This window comes from Oryctolagus cuniculus, chromosome 17, assembly GCF_964237555.1.
Source record: "Oryctolagus cuniculus chromosome 17, mOryCun1.1, whole genome shotgun sequence".
Taxonomy (NCBI): domain Eukaryota; kingdom Metazoa; phylum Chordata; class Mammalia; order Lagomorpha; family Leporidae; genus Oryctolagus; species Oryctolagus cuniculus.
Genome location: NC_091448.1, coordinates 26568812 through 26589495, shown reverse-complemented (window position 1 = coordinate 26589495; position 20684 = coordinate 26568812). Strand labels below are relative to the sequence as shown.

Here is a 20684-nt window from a genome sequence, read left to right as displayed (position 1 = left end):
GTTTTCTCATTTCCCTAATTGTCACTACTGCCAGGAAAAAAAAAAAAGTGTGTGTATGTGGGGGAGAAGGAGTGTATATTGTTAATCACAAACAGGACCTCTACCACCTGCTTGCAAAGGTACAGCTTCCACCCCCTAAAACTTTGTGAGGGAACCTCTCATAATTCCACAAACTTTCATGGTCCATGTGTTCTGTGCCAGGAACTGGGCCAGTGGCTGGGCATGCATTCCATATGGGAGTGTTGATTCAAGTCCCAGCTGCTCCGCTTCCGGTCCACATCCTTGCTAAGCACCTGGGAGGCAGTGGATAATGGTCCACGTACTTGGGCCCCCACCATCCACATAGGAGACCTAGATGGAGTCTGTGGTTCCTACCTTCAGCCTGGCTTCGTCCTGGCTGTTGCAGGCATTTGGGCAGTGAACCAGGGCATGGAAGATCCTCCCCCCCCCTCCCCCCTCCCTCTCTCCCCTTCCTTTTTCCCTCTCCCTCTCTCTTCACTTTACCTATCAAATAAATAAACATATTTTTTAATGTTATTGGCTGGACTGTATCCTCCACACCCCAAAATGTTTAAGCACTAACCCCCAGTGCCTCAGAATGTGACTGCATTTGGAGACAGGGCCTTTGAAGGGATAATTAAGTTGAAATGAGGCAATTAAATCAAAGGAAGACATTCGGACACACTAAGAGACACCAGGGTGTTCCTTGCACAGAGGAAAGGCCATGTGCCGCCACGGGGAGAAGGTGGCCATCTGTAGGCCAAGGACAGAAGCCTCAGGAGCAGCCAAGCCTGCTGACCCTGATATCTTGAATGTCTGGACTCCAGAACCGTTAGAAAATGCGCCTCCTTTGCTCAAGCCACATAGCCGGTGGCAGGCCTAGAGAGCTAGTGTGTAAAGGAAGCCACAGTTACCACAGGTCTTCTAGATGCTTCCCAGCTCCAGCCTGCCCCTCACCCCTTTCAGTCATTTCTCCTAACTGGAAGCTGTCAAGGCTCTTTCCTGTGACAGTCCTTCGATGACGTCATTGCCACCCTAAGGTTCAAGTATGACAGGGTGGCCCAGGATCTGACCGGCTTCTCCAACCTCATCTGTGACTGCTGCCTGCATGCTGAGCATTCTGGCCTCCTACATCATACCGTTTACCTTGCTCCAGGCATGGAATGTTCTTCCCCTCCCCAGCCACCCCCCCCCCTTTCAGTTCACAACACAGGCTTCACCCACTTGGCGATGCCAACCAGGCACACATAATGGATCACCCTTTTCTTTGTGTGAACAAAATCTGATTGACAATCTGAACAGCCTTGAACACTTTTGGGCTTCTCCCACAATAGTGTAAACAGCAGTCTCTTCCCTTTATAATGAAAGTTCTTTTATTTAGGTCAGGTGCCATTTCTTATGCATATTTGCATTCCCGGATTCTAGCACAGCATATAAGAGGTGGAGCTTAACTCCCGTCCACCCCTTACCCCATCAAAATCTGTGCCGTGGGTTGAATGTGTCCCCTAAAATTTCATATGTTGAAAACCTAACCCCAGGAATTGGTATTTAGAGGTGGAGTTTTGGGGGGTATGATGAGGTCATGAGGGCAGAGTCCTCAGAAACTGGATTAGTATCCAAATAAAAGGGGCTCAAGAGAGCTCCTTTGTCCCTTCTGCCAGGCCGTGGGCAGACACCGTGAGAAATCAACTGTTTGCAGTGCAGAAGAGGGCCCTTGCAAGAACTCAATCATGCTGACAATCTGATCTTGGGCTTCCAGCCTCCAGAACCATGAGAAATACATTTCTATTCACATAGCCTCTTGCTTTTTATTTTTATTTTATTATATTTCTGGAGAGCTTGTTATATCTTAATGTTAGCCGTCGCAAAGCACACCGGACACCGGAGTAAGGGAAAGGGTTTATTGGGGAACACCCTACAGACCGGAGTGAAGGGGTGGTGAAGGAAAAAGAGAGAAAGAGAATATAAGAGAGAAACAGAGAGGAGAGGAGCTAGCAAGGAGAGAAGAGAGAGCAGGGAAGAGGAGAGAGAAGAGCAGAGCCAAGAGCCCAGAGGAGGAGGCTAGAGAGAGGAACAGAGAGAGAGCAGGAGAGAAGGGCCAAGAGAGCACGTGTGCAGGAACAGGCCCTTTTAAAACTTTGCCCGAGGGCGGGCAGGGAAGCAGGAGCAGCTAATCCCATTAGGATGGGGGTGGAGCCTGGCTCAGGTAGCTGGGCCATGCGGCCACCTGGCTACAACTGCGCCAGTTTCCTAACAGAGCTCCCGTCCATAGTTCATTCATCAAATGAATGAATGAAGTGCCAAGAACTAGGCAATGCCATCCAAGTGAGGGCCCAGAAACTCAGTTCAGGTATCCCACCCACGTGGGGCACAAGAACCCGAATACTTGAGCCATCATTGCTTCATCCCTGGGTTCCCAGCAGTACGAAGCTAGAATCGGGAGTGGGAACCAGGAATCAGACCCAGGTGTTTCACTGTGAGATGTGGGCATCTTAGCTAAATGCCTACCCCAAGCACTTGTTGTGTTGTTTGTGGTAGGAGCCCTAATGGGCTAGGGCAGTCTGGCTGCCATCCCCAGTGCCTCTGCACCTTTCCTCTCCAAGGTCACCAGCAATCTCCTCCTGCTTAAGTCTATATTTTACTTTTCTGTCCTTTCTTTCTTGCCCTTTCTACAGCGTTTGGTGCTGTGGATCTTTCTACCATCTATTTTTCCCCCACGTCTTTAAACTCATCCACCCCTTTGGTCTTCCTCCTACTATTCCAGAGACTCTTTTTCAGTCTCATCTGAGGATTTCTCCTCTTCTGTCCCTCATTAGAATATTGAGTGTTCCAGGCTTCTGTCACTGACTGTCTTCACCGTCACTCAGAAACTCTCTTAGGGAGATCTCTTCTACTCCTATGACTTCAGCTAGCACCTTTTACTGATGACCACCAAATCCCAATCACCCGCCCGCCCAGTCTCCTCCCTCAACTGTTTACTGTGCATCTCCATTTCAATGAAAATCAGAAAACACAGGCTCTGGAGCCATACACAACTTCAAAGCTTTATGGCATTGGGCAAGCCAATAATGCTGATCCCATCTTACAGGGTGTTAGCCATCACAAAGCACACCAAACACCAGAGTAAGGGAAAAGGTTTATTGGGGAAAACCCAGCAGACTGGAGGGGAGGGATGAAGAAGGATAAGAGAGAGAAAGAGAGTATAAGAGAGACAGAGGAGAGGAGCTGGTAAGGAGAGAAGATAGAGCAGAGAGAAGGGAGATAAGAGGAGGAGAGAGAGCAGAGGAGAGGAGCCAAGAGAGCCGTGTTCCGGAACAGGCCCTTTTAAAACTTTGCCCCAGGGTGGGCAGGGAAGTAGGAGCAGCAAATCCCATTAGGGTGGGGGTGGAACTGGACAACAGCGTTTGGGCCATGTGGCCACCTGGCTTTCAGCAATGGCAGCGGGGACTAGAGCCTAGGATGTAAATCAGGGTGTAGATCACGCCATAGATAAAACTGAGCCAGTTTCCTAACACAGGGTCGTCATGAGGATTAAATGAGATCATTCATGTACAGTACTTAGCACAGTGCCTGGGTGTGAGTTGACGGTAGTAGACAGAATATCGTAATAGTTATTAAATGTCCTCCAAATTCAAAAGTGAAATTCATGATCGAACCTCAAATCTACTCTTCCTCCATTGTCCCAAATCTCAGCAAATGGCACCACTATCGAATCAGTCAGAGGCCTGGACATTATCTTTGCTGACCACCACTGCCCTCTGTTCTATCAGGAGCTCTCCCCGGTTTAACTACATTGTAACATATCTATGTTTACTGAGTGTTTCTAAACGGCCAGACATTACACATATTCCTTCATTCAATCCACAGAACACGCCTGCAAAGCAAGTGCTCTTATTGTCATCCCTATTTTTGCAGAATTTGAGGCTCTGGAGGTTTTGGTAACTCACCCACAATGAGTTGAGTGGCAAAGCTGGTTGACAAACCGAGGCATTTTGGCTTTTATCCTCCTGTTCACAACCCCTGTGCCTCATGTCATCCTGCTTCGATCACAAGGCCTGTGACAGTCTTATTGTTTGTCTGGTCACCAAGCAGACTGTGTTCTCTCAAGTCAGGAATTCTGATTTGTTTACAGTTGCATTCTCAGTAAAAAGAACAGTGCTTAGCAAACAGTAAGTGCTTAATATACACACCAAGAGCTAGGTAATTCCCTAGAGACAAGGCCAAGTTCAGACACAGTAGTTAACACCTTATCTGTGGGGGTCAAAGATCCCCAGGTACTAAGCAGTGAGCCCTGTATTTATATACTATGTTTTTTCCCTATACATACATTAATTTATAGTAACATTTTAACAATAACCAATGATAAAATAGAACAATTACAACAATGTATTGTAATAAAAGTTACTTAAAATTTATACATTGCTTTTTCCTGGAATTTTCCACTTAATTTTTTTTTAAAGATTTATTTATTTGAAAGGCAGAGTTACAAAGAGAGAGAAGAGAGACAGAGGTTTTCAGTCTGCTGGCTCACTCCCCAAATGGCTACAATGGTTAGGATTGGGCCAGGCCCAAGCCAGGAGCTTCTTCAAGGTCTCCCACATGGGTGCAGGGGCCCAAGGACTTGGAAGACTTCTCTTTGTCTCTCTGCCTCTCCTTTTCTCTCTGTGTAACTCTGACTTTCAAATGAATAAATAAATTTTTAGAAAAAAAATTTCAATTGGGGAAAAAAATAAAAAGGTAACCTCCAGCAGAGTTCCAGTTTGCCAGGGGGGTCGGTGGGTGTGTGGTCTGTTTGGGTTCTGCACCACCCTACCACCCGCTGTGTCTTGTGTTCTCTGTGATTTGCTGTATCATAATAAACAGACGTTGGCTTTTCCTAAATAGTAGCCAGCAAAATGCTTGCTGAGCAGCCCCTGGCAGCCCCAAGAGATGGAAATGAAAACTGCATGCCTAAATTCGTCCCTTCCTATTTCATCTCCTCTCTTTGTCCCCAGGGCTGTTTCCTTAATCCTTCTGACCCCATCTGCAGAGCTGCAGCCGGTGCCACATGGAGGATTTCTCCCAGGCACCTGGGCTCAGCAGAATAGCATTTTCTTTTTCTCCCACTGGGTAGGAAGGAGGCTCTGGGCCTCATCAGAGAGATTAGACCAGGAATCGGGCCAGGTGCTGTTTATACATGCAGGAGCCGCCTTTCCCCAATGCCTGGGACCAGGACCCAGAGAACGCCAAAGCTTCTCTGGCGCTCTACTTTCCTCCTTACATGGCCTTCCGCAGAATAATTCATTATGATTTATGAGCAGTAACAAATTACAGTTTACAAACTGTAAGCACCATATAAATATTTCTCCTGCAAAGCAACTTAAGTCCCTGTTTAAAAAGGAGGTCTGGAGTAACAACAGCTGAAATACATATTCTAAACTGAATGGCCCCAAACACTGTCAAAAAGAAGAAAGCACTGCATAATCTACCTCTGCGGTAGCGGGCATATTATAGCACGATCGTTTTCAGTCCACTTCCCCACCCTGCTGGGCAACAATTGGCTCAGATAAGGAAAAAAGAGCCAACCACACTGGAAAATAAAACAGCAAAAATCAGCCCACTAATTATTTTTCTTGCCTGGTAAACAGCCTGTGCCAGAGGATAAGGCCTTTCTGGCTCTCAATATGCTTTTTTTCTCTTTTCATATGTCTATCCTCCTCCCTTGAAGCGGTGGGTGGGGAGGTCTAAAAATAGTCAATGAATCACAACAGATAACATTGTGCAGTAAGTTACATAAACAGGCAGCCCGGCCGCCCGGGCCGTGGGTCGGAACGGAAAGTATCTGGGTCAGCGTTGTCACACTGAAAAGGGTCCCCCGGAGCCGGCCTTCGGGAGGCGCGGCCGGGGAGGAGGCCGGGGCCTGCGGGCCGGGAGCAGCGGGGAGCCGCGGGGAGCGAGCAGAGAGCCCCGGGCCGGGCGCGGGTGGCGGCACGAGCAAGGCTGGGCGAGCTCCGCGCTCCCTCCCCATGGCCGGGAGCGGACGGCGGCGGCGGCGGCGCTGACAGGCCCGGGGCGGGGAGGGCGGGCCCGGGCGGGGGCCTAGGGGCCGCGGGGAAGATGAGCGCCCTCCTAGAGCAGAAAGAGCAGCAGGAGAGGCTGCGGGAGGCCGCGGCCTTGGGGGACATTCGGGAGGTGCAGAAACTGGTGGAGAGCGGGGTGGATGTGAACTCCCAAAATGAGGTCAACGGCTGGTAAGTGGGGAGCGGGGGAGGCCTAGGTCAGGGCAGCCAGCCTGGGGGTGGAGCAGTCGGCCAGGGCTCCGGGCTAAGGTGAGGCCTGGCGCCTCGGGCCTCCAAGGTTGTACCTTCCTGAGGCCGGCTTTAGCCAACCCTCCTCCCCCGCCCCGCGCAATCAAATCCTAGCCCACGTGGTCCACCCTGGGCAGCGCCCACCCAGTCCCCTGTGGCCCCTGGCTAACTTGGCTGGAACATACTGGGATAGGTCATTTTAGCCAGTGTGTGCCCTGAGGCTCACTCCACTTCCAGTGTTTCTGAAGAAGGCAGTGCAGAGCTAAAAGCTTAGCAACTGAGCAAATATGCATCTTAAAACTAGCATGATTTCTGTCTTTTTTTTTTTTAAGATTTATTTTATTTATTTGAAAGAGTTAACAGAGAGAGGTAGAGACAGAGAGAGAGGTCTTCCATCCGCTGGTTCACTCCCCAGATGACTGCAAAGGCCGGAGCTGTGCCCATCCAAAACCAGGAGCCAGGAGCTTCTTCCGGGTCTCCCATGTGGGTGCAGGGGCCCAACCACTTGGGCCATCCTCTGCTTTCCCAGTCCATAGCGGAGAGCTGGATCGGAAGAGGAGCAGCTGGGTCTCGAACCGGCGCCCATATGGGATGCTGGTGCTTCAGGCCAGGGCTTTAACCCTCTGTGCCACAGCGCTGGCCCCAAGCACAATTTCTTTAGCCAAGACCAGAAAGGGGGGGGGAGACCCAAAACACCAACACTTGTGTCACTGTTGCGTCTGTTACTGTCTTACTGCGGCAGGGATTTGCTGCTACCCACAGCTGCCGCCTGGGGTGGGGACTGTCTGGCCCTGCTAAGGCAACCGCTGGCGGGACTCGAGATTCAGGCTAACTTTGTATGGCACCCAAATGATGATGTAGGTATCCGGATGGACCTGGGCAGAAAAAAGTTTCCGCACCCTTGCATGCTGAGGGGAGGCGCATTTGTTTATCCTGTAGAGTGTTTTACTTTGTTTTCTTAACTGCAGTTTCACCTACAGAATTTCATCCAGGGCTTTAGGTATCTGCCTGCAGATTGCATCCTTCCCAGTTAAATAAGGAGTCTTGCTGTGAGCTGTTGCTGGTGGTCGAGTCTAGTGTTAAGTTACTGAATGTAGTATGCTGCCCTCTTTACACTTAAAACTCTCTAGCCTTTTTTTTTTTTTTAACATTTACTTGTATTTTGAAAGGCAGAGTTAGAGAGACAGAGAAACCAATTTTCCACCCATTGGTTCACTCCCCAAAAGGGCTAGGTCAAGCTGAAAGCAGGAGCCTAGAACCCCTTCCAGCTCTCCCACCTGGTTGCGGGAGCCCAAGTGGCATTGGGCCAAAGTCTGCTGCCTTCCCAGGAGTATTAGCAGGCAGCTAGATTGGGAATGGAGCAGTCGGAGCCCCATTGGGGGCCCATTTGGGATGCTGGTGTTGCAGGCAACAGCTTAACCTAGTATGCCCTAACACCAGCCCCGAAATTCTCAAATCTTTTTTATTCTGATGGGATGATGTTTAATCAGCCTGTTTGTTAGCTTAGAATTAAAGTGCATATGCAGACTTTTTTTTTTAAATCCATGGTGTACATATATATATATATATATTTAAGAACTTTATTTACTTATTTGAGAGGCAGAGTTAGGGAGAGAAGGAAAGGTCTTCCATCTGCTGGTTTGCTCCCCAGATAGCCACAATGGCCAGAGCTGGGCCAATCCAAAGCCAGGAGCCAGGAGCGTCTTCAGGTCTCCCAAGTGGGTGCAGAGGCCCAAGGATTTGGGCCTTCCTCTGCTGCTTTCCCAGGCCATAGCTGAGAGCTGGATCAGAAGAGGAGCAGCCAGGACTAGAACCAGAGCCCACATGGGATGCTGGCTCTGTAGGCAGAGGCTTAGTCCACTATGCCACAGTGCCAGCCGCTGCAAATTTTATTTTTTTTTTTAAGATTTACTTTATTTGAAAGAGTTACAGAGAGAGGTAGAGACAGGGAGGTCTTCCATCCACTGGTTTACCCCCCAAATGGCCACAACTGCAGAGCTGAGCAGATCTGAAGCCAGGACGTAGGAGTTTCTTCCTGATCTCCCACATGGGTGCCCAAACACTTGGGTTATCCTCTGCTGCTTTCCCAGGCCCATTAGTAATGCAAGGAGCTAGACTCGAACTCGCACCCATTTAGGATGCTGGCACTGCAGGCCAGAGCTTTAACCTGCTGTACCACAGCTCCTGCTCCCAGATTTTTAAATAAAGATTTATTTGAAAGGCAGAGATACAGAGAAAGAGTAAGAGAGAGAGATCTTCCAAGCACTGGTTCATTCCACAGATGGCTCCAATGGCCAAAACTGGGCTGATCCAAAGCCAGGAGTTAGAAACTGCTTCTGGGTTTCCCACATGGGTGCAGGGGCCCAGGGACTTGGGCCATCTTCCACTGCTTTCCCAGGTGCATTAGCAGAGAGCTGGACCCTGCAGGGGGACTCAAACCAGCACCCATAAGAGATGCTGGCACCGCAGGAAGAGGCTTAACCTAAGCCACAGCGCCAGGCCCGCAAAAGTTTTGTTGTTGTTTTGTTTTTTGAAGTGGAGTTAACACGTTTTTGAACGGAGGGGACAACACAGATGAGTTCAACTCCAGAGGATCTTGCCCTGGGTCACATGACATTTAATGTGCCAGGACCAGAACTGCGGTTTCCTGACTTCCTCACAAATCTGTATATTTCCTTCTCCTAAAGAAAGCAGGTTGAATGTGTGTCCAGAAAGCTGGGAAACTGTAGATACTCCCATTTGGTTTTGTGTAAAAGTATTTGCAAACAGACTTGCTCTGTGTGTGTGTGTCTGAGCATTGCTCTGTGGTTCAAAGCTGTGAATTACTGTTTTGGCACTGGGAGGCAGTATTGTGTAGAAGGAACCTGGTCTTTCCTGCAGTTTTCTGTAGCTTCTGCCTAGCTCTGCCCCCTTGCCTGAGTCATTTCGTTCTCCAGTTATTGTAGAAGATGGGGAGTGGTTAAGGAGATAAAGCACAGTGTAAAGAGCTACCCTTTGCTAAGCTTGCTCTGTGACACAGATGTGGTTCGAAGCGCTTTGTGTCTATTACCTCATTCACTACCGCTTGGCAACGTAGCTATTGGTAGTCTCTTCATTTTATAGGCGAAGAAACTGAGGCCCAGAGAGAGTAAATAGTTTCTCCAGTTTGCACAGCGCCTCACCCCAAGGTCATGCAGTTTATAGTCCCTAGTGGAACTGGAAAACGAGCCCAGCATCAGACTGCAGACGCTCCCTACACATACATCATGCCTGCCGCGTCTTAGGAAGCTGAATCGAAGGAGCCTGGAGGGACTCCTTTTTGATTTCTTTGGGGAAGATGTCAGACACCTCCAATTCTGTGCCGCTAGCACTGAATTCCTGGCTTCCTCTCAGCCTCCTGTCCCTCCAAGCCTGCTGTTCTGAGTCCTCCTCTCAGCCTCTCTGGCTTGGCACCCCCCATGCCTCCTGTCTTCCCTAGTACCTCTTAGCTAATCCATCAGCCACTTTTTTTTTTTTTTTTTTTTGACAAGCAGAGTTAGAGACAGAAAGGTCTTCCTTCCGTTGGTTCACCCCCCAAATGGCTGCTATGGCCGGCGTGCTGCTCCGATCTGAAGCCAGGAGCCAGGCAGGTGCTTCTTCCTGGTCTCCCATGCGGGTGCAGGGCCCAAGCACTTGGGTCATCCTCCACTGCCTTCCCGGGCCACACCAGAGAGCTGGACTAGAAGAGGCGCAACCGGGATTAGAACCTGGGGTACCAGCGCCGCAGGTGGAGGATTAGCCAGGTGAGCCGCGGTGCCGGCCTCCATCAGCCACTTCTGCTGGCTCCAGATACAGTTGGATCTGACCCCCGTCACACCAGCGCTCTCACCACCCCCTTGAGTGCAGAGCTCCCCTGGATTCTTGCAGCAGCCAGGTAGTCTCCTTGCCTCTCCCCTCTGCCCTGCAGTCTGGGGATGTTGGCCTAAAACAAGGGATGTCATTTCACACTCTGCTCAACCCTCAGATAGCTGCCATCTTGCTGAGTAAAAGCCCAAAGGGCCCTGCAGTCTCTACTCCCTGTGCCCTCCTCCTTTCTCTCCCCCATCCCCCATGCCTCATCTCCACATTTGCCTCTTTGCTTCTTTCTGCCCCCGGCCTCTTTGCTTTTCTTGGGATCCCAGGCACAGTCCTGATTCAAGACTTTTGTGTTTTGTCTTCTCTGTTTCTAAAATGCTTTCCCCCAGAGACCACATAGTTTGCTGTCTGTTTCACAGCCTATATTTCACTTTCACAGTGACACCTTTCCTTGGCTCTCAATTTAAAATTGCACAGTGCCCCTCCCCAACCTGACATCCCCTAATCCCGTGTGCTGCTTTATTGCTCGATAACAATCACCACCTGGCATTTGCATACTTTGCCCACTTGTTTGCTGATTGCCTCAGTTTCTTCATCTGTAAAATGGGAGAATGTTGATAGTAGAACTTACCTCATGGAACACTCCAAAGATTGAATACTGAGTTAGTACCTGTAAAGCCCAACATATAAAACATTATGTCTGTGTTAACTTTTGCCGTATTTTCTTATTAAGCAATGTGCTGGGTAATGGAATGTCAGGTTGCCCTCAAATCTCTCTAGTATAGAAGAGCAGAATGGTGGCTGTTGCAGTTCTTGGTTGCTTGGTGCCCCAGGTTTCTGCACTAATGAATGCAGAAATGCAGTGCCTCTGGTCTGAGGTATTTGCAGTATTCCTAAGGTATTCTGACTGCAAATATGAAGCTTCAGAGCTGAAGTTCAAACATAAAGTTCTCACTTTGGTCATGGCTCAAGAGTAATGCACACCGTTGGCTTCTAGGAACAGATACGGTGGCCCCTGACGAAGTTGAAAATAATGCCTGGTGCAGTGGCTCTGAGTTCTGGGTGCCCAGAGCCACACAGCTCTGCACTGTGAGCGGTGATCCCCTTGGGCCCAGGGGTAGGAATGCTGGTGTTGCCCTAACCCTACTCTATGTGGTCACGCTTTAGCCGCTTGCTTTGTCCCAGCGTCTCTCAGACCCACTCGCAGTAAATTGCCTCCTTCACGCTCTCAGGCTTGCTATGAACGAGTGATTTACTACTAGCGAGTGAGTACTTTATGTCCAAAAGGGAGCATATTTTTCTCATCGTACTCCATTCATTTTTGATTGCTCACTTATCATTATGATTGTTTGCTTTTCAAGCCATGCCACAGGCATCCACACAGGAACATACTCTGGGCTGTAGCTGGCCCAGAATCTAAGATATACTGGATCCTCCTCCTCAAGCAATGGCTGCCTCATCCTTAGTTCACTCACTTAACCAATCTTAATGAAGCACCTGGTCTGGGCCAAGCAGATACTTCCTGATCTTCATGGTGCGTGAAGTCGAGATCAAGATGCTTCCCTTTGTGTCTCAAATTATAGTTATTTCATCATAGAAGCACACCGTAAAGGCCCCTGCGCCATCCGTTGAGTAGCAGTGGAGAGGGCCACGCTGAAGCATTAGTGGTGTGGCCCTCAACCAGCTAGGTGAGCTAGTTCTCTGCAAGCCACTGATGGCAGGGCGCCCAGGGCAAAGCAGCTTTTCCTGGAATCACATAAGCTTTTCAGGTAAATTTCCATCTCGGACTGGTGCCCTCACCCTCCCTGGGAGGGCTCTAGTCACGTGTTCTGTTCTTCACGTCTGCATTTGGGTGTGAGCTCTCAGTTCTTCGGAGAGTTGGTGAACAAGGACATTTCAAAGCAGACGGGGGAATATTTTTTCCTTCCATAATATGCATTCAGCTTTGGCACCAGGGAAGAATTTAGTAGCTCCAAATACTTTAATTTCTGTTAAGATGGAATTTTTGCTGGCATGGTAATTATATGTCTATACAGTATTAAAACAGTAGCCCCTTGGAGTGTGCAGAATCACTTCCTGTGTGGACAGTATTAAATAATTAGTTTTACCTAGATGAGTCTGAAATGTTGGAAGAGTTTGTTCTCAGAGAATCGTGGTTGTTGATGAATATCTTTAAAGTGCGTTAGGAGCTGAAGTGTGTGTTTAGTTTCTTACATTTGGCAGATGAAGATATGTTTGTAGCCTTCTGGAGCGAGTCAGAGATGCCAACCATTTTTAAAATGGAAATTTGGAAATCCTTTGTGTGTGTGGGAAGGAAAAAGAGGTAAAGAGAAGGGAACAAGCAACTGAGATTCACTCTGGGGATATCTGCTGTAACAATCATAATTTAAGAGAGCAAAGTGCAGATAAGAGATGGTGATAGTCTGATAGTATTTCATCTTCAAGCGGCCTTTGATGCATAAGAAGCAAGTTTCCACAATCCCTGGAAGTAACGTGATAGAAAAATGTGGGTTTTTTTGTTTGTTTTCTTTTTTTATTTTTTGACAGGCAGAGTGGACAGTGAGAGAGAGAGACAGAGAGAAAGGTCTTCCTTTGCCAATGGCCGCTGCGGCCGGCACACCACGCTGATCCGATGGCAGGAGCCAGGTACTTATCCTGGTCTCCCATGGGGTGCAGGACCCAAGTACTTGGGCCATCCTCCACTGCACTCCCTGGCCACAGCAGAGAGCTGGCCTGGAAGAGGGGCAACCGGGACAGAATCCGGTGCCCCGACCAGGACTAGAACCCAGTGTGCCGGCGCCGCAAGGCGGAGGATCAGCCTAGTGAGCCGTGGCGCCGGCTGAAAAATGTGTTTTGAAGAGACTGAGATGATCTCATAAGCAGTAGTGATAACTAACTTTCTACAGTACCATTGGAGTTAGCCAGTCAGCTGGCCAGCTGTTTGGAAACCATTGAAGTTAAGGCTGTTAGGATAAATTAGTTTTACTAGGGATCAGAAATGAATGTAAAAATAAGATTTAAACACATTGAATTTTTGCTTATTTTAAAGATTTATTTGAAAGAGTTACACAGAGATAGGGAAAGACAGAGAGAGAGAGAGATCTAATGGTTCACTCCCCAAATGGCTGCAGTGGTCAGGGCTGGGCCAGGCCAAAGCCAGGATCCAGGAGCTTCTTCCCGGTCTCCCATGTAGATGCAGGGGCCCAAACACTTGGGCCATCTTCTGCTTTCCCAGGCGTGTTAGCAGGGAGCTAGATCTGAAGTGGAATAGCCAGCACTAAAATCGGTACCTGTATGGCCTGTGGTGCCAGCTTCTGCTACATCTCAGTGCCAGCCCCTGAGAGGTAGATTTAGAGAAAGGAGAGAGATCTTCCATCTGCTGGTTCATTCCCCAAATAGCTATAACAGCCAGGTCTGGGCTGGGCCAAAACCAAGAGCCTGTGCCACAGCGCAGGCCCTAATGTTTTATTTATTTAAAAGGTAGAGAGAGGGAGACAGAGTGACTCCTATCCAGTAGGTCACCCCCCAAATGCCTTCAATGGCCAGAGCTGAGCCAGCTTGAAGCTGTAGCCAGGGACTCAGTCTGGGTCTCTTATGTGTTTGGCAGGGACTCAACTAGTTGAGCCATCACTTGCTGCCTCTCACTGGCAGGAAGCTGGCATCCAGTGGTATAACTTGAATTCAGGCTCTCCAACATGGAATGCAGGCATCCCAGCAGTATCTTAACTGCTCTGATAAATATCTACCCCTAAAATTTTTGATGGTTTGCTTTGTGAAAAGTTGAGATTACCAGCCTGATTTCATTTTTTTTAAGAATTATTTTATTTATTTGAAAGATAGAGAGCAGTAGAGTCAGAGAGAGAAGTCTTCCATTCCACTGTTACACTCCCCAAATGACCACAGCAGCCAGAGCTGATCTGTTCTGAAGCCAGGAGCTTCTTCCAGGTCTCCCACTAGGTCGTGGGGGCCCAAGGACTTGGGCCATTTTCTACTGCTTTCCCAGGCCACAGCAGAGAGCTGGATTGGAAATGGAGCAGCCAGAACTCAAACTGGCGCCCATAAGATGCCAGCACTGCAAGCTGGGGCTTTAACCTGCTGCGCCACAGCGCCCAGCCCCCAGCCTGATTTCCTGATTCAAACTGAACTCAAAAAGGCTCCCACATATTTATTTACTAATGTTTAGAATTTGAAATCCCAATGACTTCCCTTTTAAAATCATTCTTTTGTTGGGACAGGACCTGTTTACACTGGGCATGTAAACGGAACCATGGTCAAGTGGTCTCTTACCTGTTAAAGTCGGGAGCTGACAAGGAGATTCTTACCACAAAAGGAGAGATGCCAGTGCAGTTGACGTCCAGAAGAGAAATCAGGAAGATTATGGGAGGTGAGCCTGTGTTTTGGAGGTGCTTCGGATTTTGTCTAATTTAAGACTCATGGCTGTGTTCTTGATGCCAGTCATGTAGCCAAATAATAATTGAAAGCTGATTTCTGTTCCAAGACATATGTTGCTTGTGGGGAGGTTGGCATTAAAGGATTCTCTTTTTAACTTGTAAAATTTTAAGACTGATAAAAATGGTAATCATAAACCTAATAAAAATATTCTCTCCCCTGGCCTGAAGAGGCAGTCTACATTGACCAAAATGTTTGTCAATCAAAGGCCACTAGTTTCCAGATCATATTTTTCCCTGGCCACCATTAGAGGGCTGTGTAAATGCTCTGTGCTCTTCTTTTTAAGTGGAAGAAGATGAGGATGACGACGACGGCCTCCCCCAGCTGAAGAAGGAGTCCGAATTGCCCTTTGTGCCCAACTACTTGGCCAATCCAGCCTTCCCTTTTATCTACACCCCCGCAGCAGAGGATTCAGCCCAGCTGCAGAATGGGGGCCCCTCCACGCCTCCCGCGTCCCCCCCTGCAGATGGCTCGCCTCCACTGCTTCCCCCTGGGGAAACTCCCCTGCTAGGGGCCTTTCCACGGGACCACACCTCTTTGGCACTGGTACAGAACGGTGATGTGCCTGCCCCCTCTGCCATTCTCAGAACACCAGAAAGCACAAAACCAGGTCCTGTTTGTCAGCCACCAGTGAGTCAGAGCCGCTCCTTGTTCTCTTCTGTCCCGTCCAAGCCACCAGTGTCTCTGGAGCCTCAAAATGGGACATATGCAGGACCGGCGCCAGCATTCCAGCCATTTTTCTTCACCGGAGCATTTCCGTTTAATATGCAAGGTACTCCTCATCAGCAAATGGTCTCTGCGACAGGGAGTTGGTGGCTGGGGGAGGGGTGTGCTTGAGTGTATGTTTTGACTGTAATTACAAATGTCCAGAAAGTGGCAAGGCTAAGATAAAGAACTCCCTTTACTCAGATTTACAAATTGTTTACCTTTTGCCCTTTTACCTTGAAATATGTAGGTGCTGATCCTATTACTTCTTTCCAAGAACGAGGGTATTATATTCTGTAATTACAGTACAATTGCCAGATTTAGGAAACATGTCTTTGATATATTGTCCTATAATCTGTAGTCTGTATTTAAGTTTTGTCAGTGTCTGTTTTGGAGCTATTTCAGCCCCTACCCCTGCCTCTTGACTAGGACCACCCACCACCGCATTTGGTTAGCAGTGTCATTTTGTCTTTTTTTTTTTTTTTTTTTAATTATTTATTTCAGTGATAGGGAGAGACAGAGAGGTCTTCCATCCACTGGTTCACTCCCCAAATGGCTGCAATAGCTGGAGCTGGGCCGATCGGAAGCCAGAAGCCAGGAACTTCTGGGTCTCCTATGGGGATGCAGGGGCACAAGGACTTGGGCCATCTTCTACTGCTTTCCCAGGTCATAGCAGAGAGCCAGATGGGAAGTGGAGCAGCCAGGACTCGAACCGGCACCCATATGAGATTCTGGCACTGCAGGCAGCAGCTTTACTTTCTACACCACAGCACTGGCCCCTCATGTGTAGTTTGATACCCAAATCCATTCTGAGGTCTTTACTTTCCTAGCTTCAGTGGCAGAAGTAAATTATCCTTCTGCACAGCTGGGATGGACACCTGTTTTACTTGGTGAATCAGTTTTATTTTCTTTTTAAAGCTTTATAAGGGGCCAGTGCCGTGGCATAGCGGGTAAAGCCGCCGACTGCAGTGCTGACATCCCATGTAGGTGCCAGTTCAAGCCCTGGCTGCTCTACTTCTATTCCAGCTCTGTTATGGCCTGGGAAAGCAGCAGAAGATGGCCCAAGTGAACCAGCAGATGGAAGACCTCTCTCTCTCTGCTCTGCCTCTCTGTAACTCTGCCTTTCAAATAAATAAATAACAATATAAAAAAATTTTTAAAAATTATTTTACTTATTTGAAAGGCAGAAAGAGAGAGGTCATCCATCTGTTGTTTCACTCCCCAAATGGCCATATGGCCGGGGCTGAGCCAGGAACCTGGAACAACATCTGGATCTCCCACATGGGTGCAGGGACCCAAATATTTGGGCCATCCTCCACTGCTTTCCAAGGGACATTAGCTGGATCAGAAGGGGAGCAGCCAAGACTATAACTGGTGCTTATATGGAATCCTAGTGTTGCAGGTTGCAGCTTAACCTGCAGTGCTACAAGGCCAGCCCCTGGAAAAGATCTTAAAGTAGGTGGGCTTTACTACATCAGAACCATTTATAAACACTTCTCCCTCTTTTTTCTAGAACTGGTACTCAAAGTGAGAATTCAGAACCCATCTCTTCGAGAAAATGATTTCATTGAAATTGAACTGGACCGACAGGAGCTCACCTACCAAGAACTGCTCAGAGTGAGTTGCTGTGAGCTGGGCGTTAACCCCGACCAAGTGGAGAAGATCAGAAAGTTACCCAACACCCTGTTAAGAAAGGTAAGAAAGGGTAAGGGCATTTGGGAAATACTGTGGCTCCTCCTTGGTTCTCAGTAATAGCTGAGGAAATGAAAAGAGAATAGAGAGGGAGCAAGGAATCGTTTTCTAAATTAGTTTTTTTTTTTAATTATTTTTTATTTACTTGAAAGGTAGAGTTACAGCCAGAGGGAGAGACAGAGAGAAAGGTCTTCCATACACTGGTTCACTCCCCAAATGGCCGCAACAGTCAGAGCTGCACCAATCCGAAGCCAAGAGCTTCTTTGGGTCTCCAACGCAGGTGCACGGGCCCAAGCACTTGGTGGTTTTCTACTGCTTTCCCATGCTATTAGCAAAGAGGAGCAGCTGGGACCTGAACAGGCACCCATATGGGATGCCAGTGCCACACGCAAAGGCTTAGCCTACTACACCACAGCACCAGCCCCTAAATGTAATTATTAATCGTTCTTTCCCTCTACTGAATTTGAAGACACTCGGACTTTTGAAAGCTGTAGGATCCCATGTTATTTCTGTAATGACCTGTAAGGATTACCGTAGGGCACTATTAGATGTATCTCTATCTCATGTGTTTCAAGAAAAGAACCAACTTAAATTACAGGACAGACGCACAGAGCTACTACACTACCCCGTCTTAGTCTGCTTTTGGATTTGTTTTGTCTTGTTTTTTTGCTTCTTGGCTTCAAAATAAACCAAGATACTGGTCTGGGTAGAGCACACCAAACAAGGAGGCAAATGTCCCCTCTTAACTTACGTAACCTGTTTTTGTTTTAGGACAAAGATGTTGCCCGACTCCAAGATTTCCAGGAGCTGGAACTGGTTCTAATGATAAGTGAAAATAATTTTCTCTTCAGAAATGCTGCCTCCACTCTGACTGAAAGGCCTTGCTATAACAGGAGAGCTTCAAAACTGACTTACTAATACAGCAGGGACTTCTGTCGCTGAGTGTTGTGACAGCGTGTGTCACTTCTGGGCCAAGGACAGGCCATTGATCCAAATGCCTTGGCTGCCCGGGAGGGCCCCTGGTGTCTCTGGGTAGTAGGCACTAACATTGTTCTGCCAAGGTAGGAAGCCCCTGACCCCCAAGCAGTGGTGCCACTCTTCCAAGCCTCTTGGTGCACAATAAACCTATTGCTTGAAGCTTTGAACAGCTGAGAAGTGGTTTGGAGAGGCAGAGGCTGAAGACTGTGTATCCAGTGTGTTTTTTGTGCAGAATGTGAGAGTTGTCTTAGCAGAAGCTGAGAGAGCGCAGAGCCTGTTTCTCGCCACTGCTGTTGCCCGTGCACCTGAAGGGCCAGGATGCACTTTTCTTGGTGTTGCATGCTCACAACTCTCCTGAATTTGTGAAGTGACTGGGAAAGCACAGGTACTGGACAAATGAGTTTTTGTGTGACTTGTGGCTGTGAGGTTTCATATAACGTATTTATAAATGTTACTCAGGTTTAAAGTATTTAAGAATACAGATACCTAATTGTAGATACGCTGTTAACCAAAAGAGCTTCCCCTCCCCACTTTTCCTCTGTAAAAGCACTCATGACTGCTTCTCTGTGTAGCCGGCCATCTCTGCGTCAAGTCCCCTTCGTGGTCACTAGAGGGCTCACTAATGCTGGCTGTGGGAGCAGTGCCTTCTGCCTGGGAGGCGCCTGCTGTGGGCACCCCGAGAGGAGCACAGGAGCTGCCGGTCTGTGTTCACCCCTTTCCTTTTCCATTAGAAATGACAAGCAATTTTTGAGACTGAATCTGTTGCTATTTTAAAGGCTGTTGTGGGAAACTGAGCTAAAGGAGTTAGCATCTTTATTTTTGTATCAAAGATAAAGGTTATTTTGAAATTATTAGGATTTTTACACAACTCTGAAATCTGTTGCTTTTGTAAACAAATTGTTTGATCTTAGGGATTCCCCCAACCCACTTAACAGAGTCAGTTATGAGTCTGCCAGACTTTGTTCTTAAAAGCAAAAACAGAAACACCTGATTAAACTCTTGAGCATGGCACACGAAGTTTTTTTTTAAAGAATGTGTTCTTTTCCTTTGCTTCAGTGTCGTTAATGTTAAAAGAAACGCCACCTTATTACTGACACAAACAGCTTGACTTCAGCGATGAGAAGGAGCACACTTAGACACGCAGGGGGCGGGCTGGAGCCAGCTGTGGAAGCGCATCCCTGCGGTCTGGAGCAGCTTTTCCCCACAGTGCCTAGAGTTTCCAAAGAACCCCGGCTTCCAAACTGCGTGCACCTAATTTCATTAGAACACTACAATTGAGTGAGAGCGTGCAGAAGATGGGAGAGGAAGAGAATGTTGTGCTAAGATAATGGCCTCCCGCTGCTGCCTGTTGCCAAAGGGAGGTAGCAGGGTTTTCAGGGAGTCGCTGTGAGTGACTTCATTGTGTTCTGTTCCACTGATTACTGTTGCTGACTTACCCTTGTTCAGTGTTTGCATACGAGCGAAGGTTACTTAGGCCCACACCCCCTCTTCTGGAGTGCTCTAAAGAAACTTCCCCTGAGTTTCAACCACTCGGATGTAGTCACCTTTCTTTTTCCCCTTGCTTTGAGAGAAGTTGCAATTTACTAATATAATTAAGTCTGGTTCTAGCCTAGCAGAAATAAATTCAGTATTAATTCATGTCTAAGTTACTGGGGTTAAGACCCTGTCAGCCACCCATAAGAGTTAGAGACTGTCAGAGAGCAGGGAGGCCTTGGCTGGGAGGCAGCCTACAGAGGAGGGGCTCAGGGCGCTCCCCCGGCTGAAAAACAGAGGGGAGCCAAGGTCTCAGTGTCTCGGGTGGGAGATGGGTCCCTTCTCCTTTATGAAATCCTCCCTGGCCAGCTGACTCCTGCCTAGGGCAGTGAGTAAGACTGCACAGTCGCCAGTAGGTGAGTTTAAAGTCTTAATCTATGCATTCAGAGAAATATTTTTATATACTTTGTGTAATTTATAACAAGGATTTGTTTTTAGCTTTGTTAACCATGAATTCACCCCTCCTCCTCCACTGCGTATCTAGAGCATGTGTTCACATTGTGTAAAATTCACCGAAGAGTTTTTCCTTTGTGCATTGCTGACTGTCCAAACATGACAAGTGTTATTAAAATTAAATATTAACTGACTGAGCCCATATTCTTTAATTTTGGTCTCCTAACCAGCACAGTACTTCTGATCACAGAGAGTTCAAGTTGAAGGACAGACCCAGGGACCAGATGCCCTGCAGGAAGAATAGAAGGGTCCGCTCCCCACCTGAGCCTCCTCCATCTCACTGCCGCTGCGGCGCGCGTGGCCTGTCAGTGGCACCTGGAGACATGTATTTGGTGTGGCGTCTTCCCTCTCGGCTCACGGTGGTGGCCTTTTCCCTGGGGTGGCTGAGCTGCTCGAGGGAGGTCATCCCCGTTACCCACGTTCCTTGATTATCCTATTTACGTGATGCAACTGAGCCTCGCCTTCGGGCTGTCAGCGCCTGTCAGCGCCTGTCAGGCCCCCAGTGAGCTCAGCAGCCACCTCCTAAGCCAGGAGAGAAAATCCAGCCTTACACCTTCGGCTCTCGAGCTCTTAGCTGGAGTTGATGCTGGAAGAATGTGCTTTTCTGACGGCTAGGCCAGCCGGTGCCTCACAAAGCACGCGTCATGCCAAATTGGCATAATAAATCAGAGAGCGTAACAGAGACCTTTTCTTAGCACCAAGGAGAGGCAGGATAATTTGGGCATTTGTGCCTTCATCCTTGCTTTCTCGCATGGATGGAAGTCGTCTTCCAGA

The 20684-nt window shown here is 48.2% G+C and overlaps 1 protein-coding gene across 1 annotated transcript; it reads left to right on the top strand.

The window, feature by feature from the left end:
- The first annotated feature begins 5846 nt into the window (after nt 1–5846).
- On the top strand, nt 5847–20044 carry LOC100340343 (ankyrin repeat domain-containing protein 40). The gene is made up of 5 exons (XM_002719290.5): nt 5847–6230; nt 14336–14484; nt 14836–15321; nt 16768–16949; nt 17718–20044. The coding sequence occupies exons 1-5, from the start codon at nt 6097–6099 to the stop codon at nt 17862–17864; spliced, it is 1098 nt and encodes a 365-aa protein (XP_002719336.3). The 5' UTR covers nt 5847–6096; the 3' UTR covers nt 17865–20044.
- Nucleotides 20045–20684: the final 640 nt, after the last annotated feature.